General features: G+C 40.4%; 2 protein-coding genes across 6 annotated transcripts in view; one reads left to right on the plus strand and one right to left on the minus strand.

Annotated features, from left to right (window-relative positions):
- FILIP1L (filamin A interacting protein 1 like) overlaps nt 1–17,186 on the plus strand; it is a 298,228-nt gene extending 281,042 nt beyond the window's left edge. For both annotated transcript variants that reach the window (XM_032299339.1, XM_032299340.1), the window contains one exon: nt 15,002–17,186. In XM_032299339.1, the coding sequence (XP_032155230.1) occupies nt 15,002–15,193 (192 nt within the window). In that variant the 3' untranslated portion in view covers nt 15,194–17,186. The remainder of the gene's footprint in view (nt 1–15,001) is intronic.
- The window catches only part of CMSS1 (cms1 ribosomal small subunit homolog), a 379,426-nt gene that overhangs the window by 343,847 nt on the left and 17,534 nt on the right, over nt 1–18,045 (minus strand). The gene's annotated exons all lie outside the window — the stretch shown is intronic.

An 18,045-nucleotide genomic window follows, 5' to 3' on the forward strand; every position in this document is an offset into this window, starting at 1 on the left:
TGTGTGTGTGTGTGTGTGTGTGTGTGTGTGTGTGTGTGTGTGTGTGTCAGAGAGAGAGAGCGAGAGAGAGAGAGAGAGAGAGAAAGAAGAGGGAGAGAGACTGGAAGATCACAGAACTTCCTTTTTCATTCACATATAATCATAGAATTCCCCCAAAAACCAGGAAGAAAAGAGGAAGTGACACTGGAAAATCTTGATATGAAATATGTGGGGGTGGAGGTTGTATTGTTTGGTCCATGAGTGCTCATAGAAGATGGACTGATTTTACATCTATCTGAAAAACTCATACCATCCTTTCATTGGTCTAAGTCCTGGCTTCAGAACCAAGTTTCATTTTACTCACAGTCCCTCTGTCTTTTTAACTTTTCAATGATAGAATCCTATCACAGATTTGAATGATTTTCTTTTTTTTTTTTTTTTCATTTAAAAGCAATGACAAAACTTACCCCAAGAAGATGCCACTACTCTCTAGTGGCACTTTGTCATCCTTACCTAGGACATTGTGCATTACTACACTTGAATCTTTACACATATGAAAGAATCTCGACACTTGTTCAATCAAGATAATGATAAAATTACACAAACTCTATTTGGAAGGTCTCCACAACTATATTTTACAATACTAAGACATTAGGCTTCGGGGCTTCTTGACACCCATTTTATTAGTCCGTTTTTACACTGCTATAAAGAATACCTGAGACTGGGTAATTTATCGAGAAGAAAGGTGTAATTGACTCACAGTTCCTCATGGCTGGGGGAGGCCTCAGGAAACTTACAATCATGGCAGGAGGCAAAGAAAAGCCAAGGCACATCTCACCTTGCAAGAAAGTGAGAGAGCACACAGGGGAAACTGCCCTTTTAAACCATCAGGTTTCATGCAAACTTCCTCAGAATCACAAGAACAGCAGAGGAAACTGCCCCGTGTTCCAATCACCTCCCACCAGGTCCTTCCCTCAACACTTGGGGATTACAGTTCGGAGATTTGGGAAAGGACACAGAGCCAAACCATATCACCCATAAAGGATAAAATTAGGGGAGCTGTGAGATGGTCATAGAAAGGATATTTTATCAAAAATGTTTAGATATTTGTAGTCTAAGGATTCTGTGATCTTTACTGGTCAAAGTAAAACTCCCAATAAAAACGTTTCAGTAACTTCTTTGATTCTGAATATTTACAAAGTGAGTCTCCTTTGAAATATGTTAGATAAAGGCAAGGAATGACCTTTAAATTAACCAACACTTTAGCTTTTCTATACCCTGGTTTCTGTTATTGTTAAGATTTTTTTTTCCTCTAAATAATCTTTTTGCTTTGTAATCCCAAGAGAAAAGATAGGCAAAAATGCATGCCCCAAACACTCGTATAGATCAGTGTGTCTCAAAGTAAGATCCAAGATACCTGTATGAGAATCCCCTGATATTAAGTTCCACTCAGAGCTATCAAATCAGAACCTCTGGGGGTGCATTTTAACAAATTCTTCTGCTGGTTAGTTGACCTTAAAACTGTACTTCAAATTTTGATCATTTTCTGAGATAGCAATATGCTGTAAGATATTCTCTCTCAGTGCTGAGCAGTGATAGCGAGCCACAACTCTCAGTCAGCCACACAATCATGAGGATAAACAACCGATATTATACAGCAGCAGTTCCCAATTTGGCACAAGCGACTACTTTAATGGACGACAATTTTTCCACAGCCAGGGGGTTGAGCGGATAGTTTCGGGATGAAACTGTCCGCTCAGATCATCAGGTATTAGCTAGATTCTCATAAGGAGTCCTCAGCCTAGATCCCTTGCGTGTGCAGTTCACAATAGGGTTTGCTCCTATGAGAAACTAATGCCACTGATGATCTGACAGGAGGCAGCGCTCAGGCAGTAATGCTCACTTGCCTGTCACTCACCTTCTGCTGTGCCGCCCAGCTCCTAACAAGCCAGGGACTGCTACCAGTCTGTGGTCCAGAGTTTAGGGACCCTGCTCTACAGTGTGCTGTGTTGCTAGATGATTTTGCCTAATTGTAGATTTATGGAAGTGTTCTGAGGATGTTTAAGGTGGGCTAGGCTAAGTTATGATATCCAGTAGGTTAGACGTATTAAACATATTTTCAACTTTTAATATTTTCAACTTATTGTGGGTTTATGTGGTTTTAACCTCATCATAAGTCAAAAAGCATCTGTATTGACAAGCACTGACTAATGTATTCTGACCATAGTCCCTCTCTTTATATTACACCTGTCCTAGGAAGTGTGGCTATTCTACCCTCTAGTAGCTGGCATGACAAACAGAAGGCGTATTCTCCACATTTTCTTTTTATTTAAAAGGAAAGCTCAATAAAAACTCTCATTTTATTGGGTAGGAAGATTCCCAGTTTTATAACTGGAGCAACACATAGATCCCTGAATCTTTGGCTGAGCTGCAGCAGGCTGTCTGACACCTACAAGCTCTGTTTCTCTCAGATCCCAGGTCCTCAACTTAGCTCTGTAGCATTTCTTGGGAAGGGTCCAGAACACACATTAAATAAGGCAGTTAGACGAACCAAAACAAAGGACTCCATTCACCTTATGGCACAGTGAAGCAAATACAAGAAAGAGCAAGGAAGACAAGTAGTTTACTAAGGTTCCCAAACCTTAAACCCCATTTAAACTCATTTTACTTAAACTCCAAGTTCTTTCCCTTCCAGCAGATGGACCCTTTCCTTTCTTCGAGGTACATCAAGAAGGGCAAAGCTTTTGGGCAATCAGTACCATCAGAGAAGGCATCCCCCAAAGGCAACACTGTAGGGAAAGGAATCTTGAGGGAGTCTAGCGAGTTAACTGGCCAACACCTCTAAGTACTTCATAATTTGATAATGAATTAACACCATTTACATGGCAGCACTTACAAATCTGTCAACGTTCCATGAAGATACCAGATTTTACACTTAGAATGCTGCCATAAACATGTATGCAGGAATAACCTTTGGCATGCAGTCAGCCATCCTAGGGATAATCACTTTTACTTGTGGCATTATTTAAAATTTCACTGATAAAATTGTTGGTCAAGAGAAATAAAATTTATCTTATTATTTGAGGCAATTTTTTTGAAAAACTGAAACTAGTTTTCTTATTTTAGTGAGTTATTCTTCCTCCTCATAGCCATATGGTTCTGGTACAATATTTGAGGGGTTACTTGAGACTGTTTTGTTTTTTTAACCTATTTATTTATTTCAATAGGCTTCTGGGGAACAAAGTGGTATTTGGTTACATGAATAAATTCTTTAGTGGTGATTTCTAAGATTCTGGTGCAACTATCACTTCAGCAGTGTACACTGTACCCTGTGTGTAGTCTTTTATCCCTCACACCCCTCCTACTCTGTCCCCAGAGTCCCCAAAGTCCACTGTATCATTCTTATGCCTCTGTGTCCTCATAGCTTAGCTCCTGCTTATGAGTGAGAACATACAATGTTTGTTTGCCATTCCTGAGTTACTTCACTTAGAATAATGGTCTCCAACTCCATCCGGGTTGCTACAAATGCCATTATTTTGTTTCTTATCATGGCTGAGTAGTATTCCATGGTGCGTGTGTGCATGCGTGCGTGCGTGCGTATCACATTTTCTTTATCCACTCATTGACTGATTGAGCTGGTTCCATATTTTTGCAATTGCGAATTGTGCTGCCATAAACACGCATATGCAAGTATTTTTTTCATGCAATGACTTCTTTTCTTCTGGGTAGATACCTAGGAGTGATATTGCTGGATCAAATGGTAGATCTACTTTCAGTTCTTTAAGGAATCTCCATGCTGTTTTCCATACTGGTTGTACTGGTTTACATTTTCACCAGCAGTATAAAAGTGACCCCCTTTCACTACATCCATGCCAACATCTATTATTTTTAAATTTTTTGATTATGGACATCCTTGCAGGAGTAAGATGGTATCGCACTGTGGTTTTGATTTGCATTTCCCTGATAATTAGTAATGTTGAGCATTTTCTCATATGTGTGCTGGCCATTTGTATATCTTCTTTCGAGAATTGTCTATTCATGTCCTTAGCCCATTTTAAGATGGGACTGTGCCTCTGTTTTGTTCAGCTCTTTAAAGGCTAGCCATGTTTGGACAACGACAATATACAAGTATAAGCTCTACAGACCTACAAAGCCTACCTTGTCCTCAGCCATTCCTGAGGCTTTTGGATAAGTGGTGATAAGGTTACTAATGAATATTCATGCTGTGTTATAAGCTAATAGAGAGGGAATTGAGACTTCTCAGAGAGGACCTTTTAGAAACGTCTAAGCAATAGAAGGAGTTATTTGCTGTTCTTGCATTAAGGCAAAGGTGGCTGATTGTCTAGACTCTTTTTCTGCCAAAAGTCATGTGAGAAATGGAAAGCTCCAGTTTATCTGAAAAGGTATTAACCAAACGTAAATGTTCAAATATGCACATGCTCTGGACCATCTGCCAATCAAGTGAGTGGAAACAATCCTTATGCAACAAAACTTGTGTCTCAGTGACATGTACAGTGTCCTAGTATGCAGTATGTTTTCTTCAAAGCATCACATGTACACAATTGATGAATCCACTGATCATGACACACCAAATTGTGTACCTCTTACTTGTTACTAGGGCCAGTATTATGGAGATGAAAGATTCACTGCTCTTGAAGTTATTAACCTGGAACGAAACAAGAAACAAGAGTAACAGATGACATTTAATCCAGTAAACGGGAGATTAAGGAATACTACAGTAGATTAACAAGGCTTCACAGAGAAAGACTCAGTTAAATGGAGTGATTTGGGGAAGGAACAGGAGGCAGGCAAATAGATCAGGTTCTAGTTTATGCTTTTTCTAGTCAGCTATGAGGCCCTGGACAAGTCATTTACCCTTTGTGAAATAAGTGAATTGAACCTGGTGATCTTGAAGATCATGTCTGGTTCTAACTTCCAATGACTTCTGAGTCTGAAGTCTTGCCACCCTCCTTAAATCGTTTAAAATTCCTTTTGGGAAATAAGGTTGGGGCATAAACAAGCCAACAACCTGCATCAGTTTTTTTTTTTTTTTTTCTCCAGAAATTAAACTTCTTCCTCATTTTTTCACTTATAGATAGTTCCTTCTCTAAGATTCTATGAATTGGCCGGGCGCAATGGCGCATGCCTGTAATCCCAGCACTTTGGGAGGCCGAGGTGGGTGGATCACGAGGTCAGGAGTACAAGACCGGCCTGGCCAACATGGTAAAACCCCATCTCTACTAAAAATACAAAAAAATTAGCTGGGCATGGTGGTGGGCACCTGTTATCCCAGCTACTTGGGAGGGTGAGGCAGGAGAACTGCTTGAACCTGGGAGGTGGAGGTTGCAGTGAGCTGAGATTGTGCCACTGTACTCTAGCCTAGGCGACAGAGTAAGCCCGTCTCTGGGGGGATAAAAAGACAAATTCTATGAATTAATTTATTTTACCCCTAATCATGTCAGCTTTTTCTCCCCATTAGAGCATTTTTTCAAATTTAGGACTATTAATGGTTTGGGCCCAATAACTCTTTGCAGTGAGCAAGGAGGGGGTGTTCAGGTACCGTATGACGTTTAGTAGCATTCCTGGCTTTTACTTACACACTATGTAGCATTCCCCCAACTGTGACAAAAATGTCTCCAGACATGGCTAAATGTTCCCTGGAAGGCAAAACCACCCTCTGATTAAAACTCACCATATTAAAGAGACGAACCAAGTGACTCTGTAAGGCAGTTCCACTCTTATATAACTTACTGTGGGAAAAATTTGACAACTCATATGAAAACTCTGTCTGGTGTCTGGAGATGAGAATCTTAAACCTGACTAAACATAAGCCCCAAAGCAACTTTAAAAACCTACAATGAAGAATTTTGTGGCGTAACTGTTTCCACTTACTTGACAGACTGGCCCAGAGCATGTTCATACTTGTACATTTATATTTGTATTATAGTATTTTTCACTTCTGTCTCTTTCAAAGACACCTGAATTCTAAACTAGAATTTCAGGTCAACTAGAGCTTTGCATTTCTCATGTGCCTTTGGGAGAAATAGAGTGTAGACACCATCTACCTTTGCTTTATATGGGGTCAGGGAGAAGAGAAATAAATGGTTTTCAGCAGGAATACCAAGAGCTGAAGAGATAACTCTACTGTTAAGACCTTTCTAAAAGGTTTTCTCTGAGAAGCTGCAATTCCCTCTGTATTATTAGCTTATAACCACCATAGGCATTAATGTCTTCTATTAGGATACAGGCTTCCTTCATTCCTCAACCAATTACCTACAAGAATGAACCAACAAATGTTTATGAAGCATGTGATATTGCTCATTGTTGTAGCAGACAGTTAAGCAGGTGTTAAAGTTTGGAATAAAAGGCAGGAGCTAAGGGTAACTTAAAAGGTAGTTAAGAGCTCAGCACAGAGAAGGAACTGTAGAGTAAGTACTACAGGAATTTAGAGGAACAGCAGGTTACTCTCAGGTGGGATTTGGGGACCAGGTTTCAGAACCAGATGAGAATTGAGCAGGGGCTGGAGGCTGGGAGGACTAGGATACAGAGAAGAAAAAAAGGTGCTCCAAAGAGGTGCCCACAAGGTGAAGGTGTAGGGCAGGCAGGAAGCCAGACAACCAACATTCAAGGAACAGTGAGTAGTGCAATGTGGATGATGCTGAGAAGGCTGAGGCAGGGTAGGGCTTGAAGGGCACAGACCTGTCAGATTGTGAAGAACCATGAATACAGCACTAGGGAGTCTCTGTGTCTTCACAGAAGGCTTCTGTGTAGTGAGATAACATACTATAAAAGAGAGGGCAAAATACAAATCCATTATACAATACTGTTTTATTTTACCACAACCCTAGAAAGTGGGTATTATGACAACTTTAGAGATAAGTAGATTAAAACTCTGACACATAAGGAAGCTGTTCCAGGTCATTCTGTTAATATGTCACAAAATCGAGGAATGAAAACAGGTCTGATTCTGTTGCCCCATTCTCTTTCCATGGAAACACAGTGAGTTGCAAGGGGATTTAAATTCATTAGAAGTTGAATTTGATCCTTTCCACTATCTGTGGTGATAGACAGGTTGTCTAATGTGACCTCCTTGTGCTCCACCTCACAAATCTGCCACTTCAGCCAGAATATTCAGAATATCACTAAATATACGCAGGGCTTTCCTCCTTTTCCTCCCCACTGCTCTACATGGACACAATTTTCAGCTGTTGTCAAGTGAAGTAAGACCACACTGAAAGGTCTGGATCAATGCTTGCCTCTTCTGAAACCTTCCATGATCAGCATAGCCAACAGTGATTTGCCTCTCCTTTCAACTCCACCTGCCACCCTGAAGCCACTGTTAGGGCATGAGATGATGAATGTGGAAGCCAAGCCCCACACAAATGGGCAGGCATGGGGAAGACTGACCTGGTGATAGCACTTGGGATAGGAGATGGGAGAATGCAAGTCCAAAGAGAAGCTCATGTTCTCATCAGGAGACTCTGTTCTCAGAAAACACAAAAGTTGCAGTCAGTGTCCACTCTATCCTAAGGCAAGATTGTATAAGCTAAGGGCACAAATGTCAAGCATAAAGAATGAGCTTGGACAGCGAGTCTGTATGTGCAGAGCGGGAGGTACCTGATCAGCCTCAGAGATGATGGGAGAGAAAAGCAACACAAGTGAGTGAAAACAATTCATGGAAGGAGCATCACAACCACGCATATCCAAGATTGTAAGTAGGTGGCTGCCTTGATGGTCCTGATAATGACCCAAGACTTTGAGAAAAGGCAATTAAGGGATCAAGGTCTAGCCACTATAAAGACAAGCACCACCAACTCACACCACATTTGGTGCAAATCTGCCTTTGCAGAAACAGAAAATTTTCCCAGATGGTACCCTCTAATTTTGGATTTCTATTTCTCAAGGGATTCTGTAACTTAATAAGGAAAGACTGGCACTCCCAAAATCATTTTTAAAACATAATCACCATGCATCTTTCCAGGTCAGGAGAAAAAGTGTTAGGGTTTAACCTGCCAGTCTCCAAATTCAGGAGTGCAAAACTGCAAACCAAGGAAGCGTCCCAAATAAAAACTGCTACTGCAAAGGGAAGTTGGCGAGTTGGCTCCTACGACCCCTCACAATACAGTAACCTACGTCAACACAGACGCTCTTCAAACAACTCAAAGTGATTCCTCAAAAATGCATTACTATCCTTTACAATCAGTGGTTTGGCTGGGTTTTTTTTGTCTCTCTTTAACAGGAAAAAGTTATTATTTTTCTATTCCTATGCCTTTTCATGGTGTTCTTGCCTGAATTCGCTGTGCCTGAGATCAGTCACTTTTGAAGCCTCTGAAAACCACTGTTTTATATAAACAGGAGCTAACTAAAAACTGCAACGGATCCTCAAAGGATCCAACAGGAGCTAACTAAAAACTGCAACAGATCCTCAAAGGATCCAACAGGAGCTAACTAAAAACTGCAACAGATCCTCAAAGGATCCATCACACAGGAGACAGATAGTTCCTTTAGGGCAACAGGGAGGAAATCAGTGAGTAGGATCATACTGAGAAAAACAGTTTTATAGTAATTTATATAAGCAGCCCATTTATTTCATATAAAATGTTCTAATTATAAGAGTACATATTAATTACAGAAACTCTGAAAAATAGAAATGCTTCTGAGGCTGCTGATTATAGCTTCTAAGAAGGACAATGAGAAGACTAAGGAGAACAATGGACAGTTATTACTATTTTTTTTAGGCCAAGCCTATCAACTATGGCCCTATTTCAGGTTTTCTCAGATTGCCAATGAGGAAGGAAATATGCTTTGGGGAGGCTATCCTGTCCTTACCGCATGGCTCTGTGCCAAGGAGTGGCAAACCCTTTTGAGAGTACAAGTTTATGTAATCTGTCTGCTTGGTTCAGACACAATGGCTGAGGGGCCAGCCAGGTTACTGGGAGAGAGGGGCAGGATTTCCTTTCCCCCAGCAAGCCAATGAGTCCCTGTACACTGATTCAATCACTATGCGCTGTTCATGTAATGGGAAGAAGTGCCTCCTCGGGTGGCTGTTCTCAGAACTAGTTACATTCTTATGTAAGATCAAGTAGCCTTGTGCACATGGTATGGCCCCACAGAATTCATCTCAGGCTCTGGGAAAGGGATGTAACAGTATCTATGGTGGGAGAAGAAAAGAGTGGCAGTTGAGTGGGAATTACATTTTTCTCCCTGGCTGTCTCAGACAGTTGAATAGTATAGACAATTTCTCTATGATGATCCTCAAAGCAGCATCTCCAAAATTTCAACTCTACCAAACAGTTCCACATGGAAGGCCCAACTATATACTTTAAACTTAGCATTTGCCCATAACCCAGCATACTATCTTTCTTGAACAGCTCTTTGCCTCTCCTCTGTGATGATCTATCACCTTCCCCATTGCTCAGGTTCAACATTTGGAAACTATTCTTCACTTCTCTGCTCATCCTCCACTCTGTCATCTTATTTCTTTCTCTGTCCTCCCCGCTTCTGAGTTGGACTACTACTCCCCAAGTCCAGACTTCAGAATAGATGGTACTGTAAGATAGGTAATCTACTACATTTAATCCTCACCTCTGTAATCCAGAATTCACGTTTTTTATTTTTGAGATGGAGTCTTGCTCTGTTGCCCAGGCTGGAGTGCAGTGGCGTGATCTCAGCTCACTGCAACCTCCACCTTCCAGGTTCAAGTGATTCTCCTGCATTAGCCTTCTGAGTAGTTTGGACTACAGGTGCCCACCACTATACCCAACTAATTTTTTGTATTTTTTAGTAGAGACAGTGTTTCACCATATTGGCCAGATTGGTCTTGACCTACTGACCTCGTGATCCACCCGCCTTAGCCTCCCAAAGTGCTGGGATTACAGGTGTGAGCCACCGTGCCCAGCCCAGCATTCAACTTAAATACCATTCTGATCATGCCAGTTCTCCAGCCTCCCAGAAAATAGCACTTAATATTGCTTAGTGCCCAAGGTCCAAACCTTCTACCATGGCCTACAATCTTTCGTTTCATCTTCCTTTGAAACACTGGACATAACCCACACCTTCACCAGAACACCATACTAACTATCCTCCCACATACCACTGGGCCTTCTTACCTTGGCTCATACTGTTTATAGGGCTGGAATACTCTTCCTTAGTTCCTCATACTAAAATCCTACTCATCCCTCATGTGTCACTTCCTTTGGAAAATCTTCCTTACATTTTAGTTTTCCACTGAGTTTCCAAAACTGGTGTCAGTAATTCTATTATTGCACATGATTCTGCTTCATTTTATAATTATTTCTTATGCCTCCTATACTATCATCTCAAAAGCAAGAATCAGCTATCATTTTTGAACCCCTTATATCAATGTTTCCTAAAACGCAGTCATTCATCACCTTTATCAGAATCACATCTGACTGTAGATTTTTGCATTCCCAGACCTATTAATTCCCACTGCAGGGATTCTGCATCCTAACAGGCTCTCTGGGTATATAAAATTTAAGAACCACAGTCCTACACCATCCAGGACTTAACTAGTGCTCATAGTAGGTGCTCAACAAAGGATCGCATGGCCAGTGAGACACATGGTAGTCAGAGCTGGCCTGTTTGTTCTTTTCGCAGAATCAGAGAATGTCAAGGCCAAAGGACTTTACAGGTGATGTAGTAGAACTAGTTCATTTTTCAAACAAAAGACATGAAAACAGGAGAGAACCAATAATATGTCTCTAGACGAACTCTAAAAAAAAGATAGAGTCACGAGGACCAGACCAAGTAGCATAAGGAGGGTAAATAATGGGGGAAAGGGCCTTTTCTGGGCCAAAGGTGGTTAGAAGGATAGCCCAGGAATCAGCGCCGCTTACTCAGCTGCCTTAACTCCTACCCTTAGTAACTTATCTCCTATAAATAACTGGAGAAAGGGGAAAGCTGAGAGATAAAACAGGAAAACACGAAAGGTAAAACAATCAAAAATGTTAGGATTATGACCAAGAATTGGGCATCTTAAGAAGTGATATAAGGAAAAAAATATGATGATGACAATCACAACAGGAACAACTAACACTTACCTGAAACTTTAGATGGGCCAGGGACTTCCTAACACAGTATCTCTACTCCCCAAAGAACACCTGCAAGTAGGTATTTTAATTCCCAGATGAAGAATACAAATGAGGAAACTGAGGCTTATGTTGGTGAAGTGGTTGCTCAAAGACACACAGCTGGTTAGTGCCAAACCTGGAATGAAGACCCAAGATTGGCTCCACAACCCAAGATTGGCTTGTGCTCTAGATACTACCAAAAGGCTGTTATATGATGTAAGCCTGAGAATCACTAAAACAATTAAATGGGTGCAAATGAAGAAATGAGAAAGAAATAGAAGGTGGGAGGGAGGAAAGGGTACAAAAAAAGAAAAGCTGAGGTAAAAGGAAAAAAGTTCACAGATGGATAAAAAGAGGACAAATGAGGAAGCAACTATTAAAGGTTAGTATATTTTAACAAAGATTTCTACATGTGATGCTAGGTCTGACACAAAGTAGGAGCAACTGGGTTTGGAGGGATTTTGAAAACTATTTCAATGTTTATTCTTGGATAGCCCCTGCTGCCCACTGTATAATTTCCACAGAAAGAGAGATTGGGAGGTGACTAGGTATAACCACAAACCATGATACATTATAGAACAAAGGCACCAGTTTGACCTTCGCGTCAGATACTGGACAGCTCTTTAATATAAACCATAGCAGTAGAACACTATTTAAAACCGAATGATCTCTCACAGGAGGTTAACGAGAATGAGCTACTCAAACCAAAGGCCTTCGCTTTGAAAGACCCTTTCCTGTATAAAGTGTAAAACCTGTAGTGATAAAGTTTTATTGCATAATGGGCGAGCTTTGAGAAAATCAAGAGGAAAAAAACCAAGAAATCATTATGAAATTTTGGGCTAGCTGCCAGATTCATTATCTCTTATTTCCACTCCACCCCCACCATAAATTAGCAGTGATTTGTTAAACCATAGAAGAGACAAAAGAAAAGAAGGTAATAATATTCCAAAGATATTTTTCTTCAGTTTAGCATTTCCTCCTTTTCATTACCATATCTATCATCATTACTTACATACTTTCCCATTAAACACTGAGATAAAAACAAAAAAACAAGAACACTGTCATTCTGATAACACATGGCCTTGGCCAAGCATTCCACAGCTGAGTCCCCAGGGGAGTAAGCAGTGCTGAATCCACCCACTGTCCCCCCCGCCCCCCGACCTCAATTACTACATATCAAAATCACCAGAGGTCCCTGGGACTCTTAAACTTCTCAACCTCTAGAGCTAAGATGTGACGTAGTCCCTGGAATCAGGACCACTCCTGAGAAAACACTGCTTTCTTACACAATATGGTGCCAATACATCTCCAAAAGTTCAAAGCATTTACAAAATTAATTTCATTTAGAGAAAAGGAAACACCCTGACTCCAGCTGTCTGAGATCTGATAGCTTTTCCACAAATGCTGATTTTGTTCTGGTATATTTATAGATGTTTGCCCTCCATGATAATGTGAAAGAACAAAAGAGTCATGTAGAAATTGGGCTATAGATCTGTGACTTTAATTACAACTGAAAACACTTCACCTTTCCATACTTCTTTTGATCATTATGACTCAATACCATCTAATGACTAGCTATAACCAGGGAGTCTTCTAGATTGCTAGGTTTCTTTCTTTTTTTTTTTAATTAATTAATTTTTTTTGAGATGGAGTTTCGCTCTTATTGCCCAGGCTGGAGTACAATGGCATGATCGTGGCTCCCCACAACCTCTGCCTCCTGGGTTCAAGTGATTCTCCTGTCTCAGCCTCCTGAGTAGCTGGGATTACAGGCATGCGCCACCCCCTTGGCTAGATTGTTGGTTTCTTTTCAAACTCTATGGATAAAACGAACCAACACTTATAGAATTTAATATATCCCACAAATATACTCTTCTTTCTACTGCTCCCTAGGTGGAACCACTTCTTCTGCCTCATTGAACTCAACATCCTTCAGACTTTTAATCCATTCCAAATTCCAGTCTTCATGTTGAACTGGGTTAAGCATTTAAAAAAAAATCATTTTCTTCTATGAATGAGCTTTCCAACTTGCTTAATCTCCTCTAAGACATCTGCTCTCTGATGAAACCCAGGAGCCTCCAACTCTGAGTAGAACATTCACTGTGTGGTCTTAAAAGAGCCATATACATGGATTTCTCTTGCAATACGCATACCAAATTTGGACAAAACTTTCTTGGAGCTATTTGACATAACGCTCTATAAAAATGATCCAAGAGATGACACACTTTAGTGCTCCATACTTCATTTACTGAAACATGTCCAAGCATAAAATTCATACAAGTAAAAACAAAAAAGACACCTTTTTTTTTAGGGTTTGCGAATGACAACCGTTTGTCCTAATAAAAAAACAAGCCTTTGCTGCCACCTAGAGGTAAAAACTATGTAATAAAATTAGAGTTAGAAAACAAAAGCTTGCACATCCATAGCGCAGGAACAATTAGGAGCCCAGTAACTTTCAGGCGGCTGGGCCCAAAAGTTATCAGGGACCACCATCCCAGGCCACATGTTCTTCACCAACACATATCAGTGTTGCTCAAAAGAAACGGGCTCCACCAATACTGTGTTTCATACCAATCTGTACTGGCCTTTCACAGTATTGAACTATGCATACCCAGGTAGGCCACAGTTCCAAGTGAAGAAAACATAAAGCTTACATCTAAAGGAAGTTCAATGATGGCAGCACTTTTCCCAGTGTGGTAGGCTGACCACCTGAATTGAAGAAATCACTCTGAGAGTTAATTAAAAATGTGGATTCCTGGGCATATCCACAAACAAATGAATTATAACCTATAGGAGTAAGATTCAGAAATCTACAATTTAAAAAGGATCCCAACATAGATTTTGGTACAGTAAACTGGAGAACCAATCTAAATCCTGATAAAGTTACAGGACACCACAGAAACGTATCTTGGGAAGGCCATTATTAATGCTACAGTCACAGTATTAGCAGACTTGATTAGTCCATCACTGACCTCGACTGCAGCGTCCACACCTCATGGCTTGGGTAACAAGATTGTTCATAGAAATGCCCTGATCTCTGAGTTGTTTCCTTCCTTTTTTATCTCTTAAATAATTTAGTGTTGCTTTTTCTAATAGCAAACCTACTATAAAATAGGTGAAGAACACGGAAAATGTAAGAAAAATAAAAAGTACCTATAAGTCCACTAATCAGGGTTAACCACTAATAGCATGGGGGTATTTTCTTCTAGTATTTTCTCTTCACATGTGAATAATTAAAGCATGTGTATGGTTTCAAATTCTGCTTTTAACATTTCTAAGTAAACATTTTCCTGTTACTTTGGCATCATGAACGTAGCATATTGTCATAATTATACTGTGATTCATTTAACATATTGTATCAATTTATCCATTTTTCATCATTATAAACAATGCTAAAATCAAATATCCTGGCTCTCGGACTATATCCTAGAAAAGATTCATAAGGTCCTTGATACATACTACCAAGCTACTCCCATAATCATCGTTGTAGCTGCCTATCTCATCAAACTCTTACTGTGGAAACTTCTAAAAGCCTCAAGGCCCAAGTCAAATGCTATGTTCTTCATGAAACATTCTTGGACAATCTCATTTGAAATTAACCTTTCTCTGGCCATCTCATGGCTCTTGTTGAGATTAATTTGGGACACTACTCTTGTTTATGTCCTATTACACTGTGATTGCCAAGTATCTAGCCATCTCCATCTCTAATACTATCTCTATCAAGGGCCTTCCACACAGCACACATTCAACGCATACCAGCAGAATTACTTTGCTGACATTTTTTTTCTTCAACCTGACAATCTTCAATCTGATATATCCCCAGAAACTGATGCTTTCAAAGCCAAATCCTCCAGACTGACTCCATGTCCTAAACAATGTCTGCTTCTCCACCAACTGTACCATTAATTACTTTTTGTTCTCTTGTTTAATTCAAGATCAAGGAGGTATGCAAGCAGAGAATACCAACACGGATCCCCAAACCAAAATCTACAGGCATCACCAAGATTTCCATTAATGCCCCCACATTGCCTATGGATAAGCCTATTTACCAAAATGGCTGTGGGACGCTACACATCGTAAGAACTGTCACCTCCAACGCTTTCCTCCACATGGGAGGGAGAAGGTAACTCATACCAATGCACTGCCCAGATATATTCATCTATAGAAATATCTGGAAAGCTAAAATTACCACTATGAAAGGCCAAAGGACCATCTCTCCAGGAAATGGTGAAGCAGCAAACTGACAGTTCATTCAGATTGGTGGACCTGATGAAGCTCATCCTGAAAACGCAGCACATCTACAATTATTTTACTTCTACATGTATATACACACATATACACACTCACGGGCCTAGACTCACACCAAAATCTACCCATTTCTTCCTCCTACATATAATCTAACCCAAAGATGGACTATCTAGAGTCAGTCTGGGACAGGACTGAATTCACTAGAACAGTTCAAGAGTTTTATAGTGAATACAGAAGTAATACTTCATTCTACAAAACTTGGCTGATTAATCGTATTTTGCTAAGAAAAGGTGACAGCAAAAATTCCTAAGCTGAGTCAAGAAAATCGGGTTTTTCCATCAAGATGACGTGACAATTAAAATCATAGTTTTAAGGTCTAAAACTCTGATTTCTTTATGACCAGGAGGGAAAAAACAAAGTGATAATTCTTAGTTACAAGGAGGAAAAGCATCACAAAAGTGAGCAACAGCCGAGTATGTCCTTTGTGTGGCATACCTGACAATCACTGGTGCAGCGAGCGTACCCCTGACTGCTGACACTTAGTCTCCTACCCATTTTCCCAGTATGTTTCCCCTCCTATATAATCCAGGCCTCAGAATCATATTGCTAGACTGTTAACAAAAATTTTAGATTGGTATTGTTACTTTCTATAGCAATCAGGGCATATCTAAATCAAAGGTCAATAACATCGAGATCTTTTAGGGAGATACGAAGAACCGTTCCAGGTGCTTGAAAAAACACACAATTTGTCATCTCATAGGACACTGTTTATTCCTATCTCTTCCCTGAATAAACACTATAGAAAATCAGTTGATTCAACAAAAGCCTGGGGTTAGGAGACTCAAATTCCAATCCTGGATTTTCATCCATGTGACACCAAGCTTTGCATTCATCCATCTAAGCCTTGAGTTTCCATATGTAAAACAGGAAACTGAAATAATTCCTCAGGTCCCTTCCAGTTCTGATAACCTATGAATATGCCCAACTATTAATACAAAATGCTGAATTCAAACAGCCATCTCTAAGGCCAGACACAGTCCCCTAGCAGCGAGCTAAGGGGAAACCACACTGAAAACTCTCATTGAATTGAGAGAAAGGTGTGCCTATAATTTAGTGTGGACAGAGTAATACAGGACATTTTAAGACAAGGCATTTTTGACACAAAAGACAGTTCAAAAAACCATTAATTACCCTTTGTTCTCCTGTTTAATTCAAGATTAAGGAGATATGCAAGCAGAGAATCCCAACACGGATACCCAAACCAAAATCTACAGGTATCACCTGTAGATCTTGAAATGTTTTTGAAAAACATTTCAAAAAGCTTCAGTCGAGGTGGGGGAAATATCAATGAAGTGACACTAAATATTTTTTGTGATCCTTCACTAAAAACTGGAAGCATGCCCCCAGAAGAAATCCTCATGGTCAAGGACTGCTTTAGCCAGCTGTGCTGGGATAGCACCAGCAGAGCAAGAGCAAATGAACTGCCATTCCCCATGCTCATCTAACTAAGCCCGCCTCATTGCACTAATGCCACTGTACAAACACCCCTAGGCCCCTGCAATTTCAAGGAGGAGGAGAAGGAGCTAGAGACCTGGGCAGCATGGAGAGGGATCGTGTGCAGTTGTACCCACAGGCAAGTGGCAGAGGGTGGTAAGGGGAGGTCAAATGAATTAAAAGTCTGAAGTGGAAAAGTGTAAGTGAAAGGGAAGCAGGAAGAGAATAGGAGAAGGGGATGGACTACAAAAGAAGGTGAAGACTGGGCATAGTGGCTCACACCAGTAACCCAAGCACTTTGGGAGGCTGAGGTGAGAGGATCGCTTGAAGCCAGGAGCTCAAGATCAGTCTGGGCAACTTGGCAAGACCTTGTCTCTCAGAAAAAAAAAAAAAAAAAAAAAAAAAAAGCCAGGGTGGTGGTACACACCTGCAGTCCTAGCTACTTGGGAGGCAGAGGCAAGGGGGTCGTTTGAGCCCTGGACTCTGAGGCTCCAGTGGACGTGATCACACCACTGTATTCCAGCCTGAGTGACAGAGCAAGACCTTGTTTGTGAAAAAACAAAACAAAACAAAACAAAACACACACACACACACACACACACACACATACACACACATACAGACACACACACAAAAACAATAACAACAACAAAAACGTAGGATGATGAGGCTGTAACACCAAAAAAATAATACACATATGTGCAGAGTGCTCAGTACTGTACTGACATAAAACAGGTATTTGATACATCTTGAGTGAACAGAGAATGAGTAAATGAAGAAGAGATGCCCATTCAGTCAAGACATAAGCGAGAAAATATGCTAAGAGATAGCAATGGTTTACAACAGAGTTAGGAAAAGTAGTTATGCCCAGGTGACATGCAACATTGGTAATTATGCTAACAGAAAAAAACCCACTGGAATTCCTACAGTATAAACCAAACAGATTGAAAAGAAGCATAAAACAGGAAAAACAACACGTATTAACAACAGCCCCAGAAAAAGAAAATACCTTGGGAAAATTTTTACTCTGAAGAGGAGCACAAAATATGCTGTATGTTGAAGATTTCAAAATTGTTTTCTCTCATGTCAGGAGACTCCCTAACGTACAATTTTATCCAAGCTGGCATAAGTTTAAGAGCAAACATGAAAAGAGGGGCAAGACAGTATACAAAGCACTAAAAAATTTGGGTAGAAAAATGTCGACACTTCTATGGGAACCAGCAGAAATTCAGAATGG

The sequence above is a fragment of the Sapajus apella genome, unplaced genomic scaffold, assembly GCF_009761245.1.
Source record: "Sapajus apella isolate SASKATOON/1434 unplaced genomic scaffold, GSC_monkey_1.0 scaffold40, whole genome shotgun sequence".
In the NCBI taxonomy this organism is placed as follows: domain Eukaryota; kingdom Metazoa; phylum Chordata; class Mammalia; order Primates; family Cebidae; genus Sapajus; species Sapajus apella.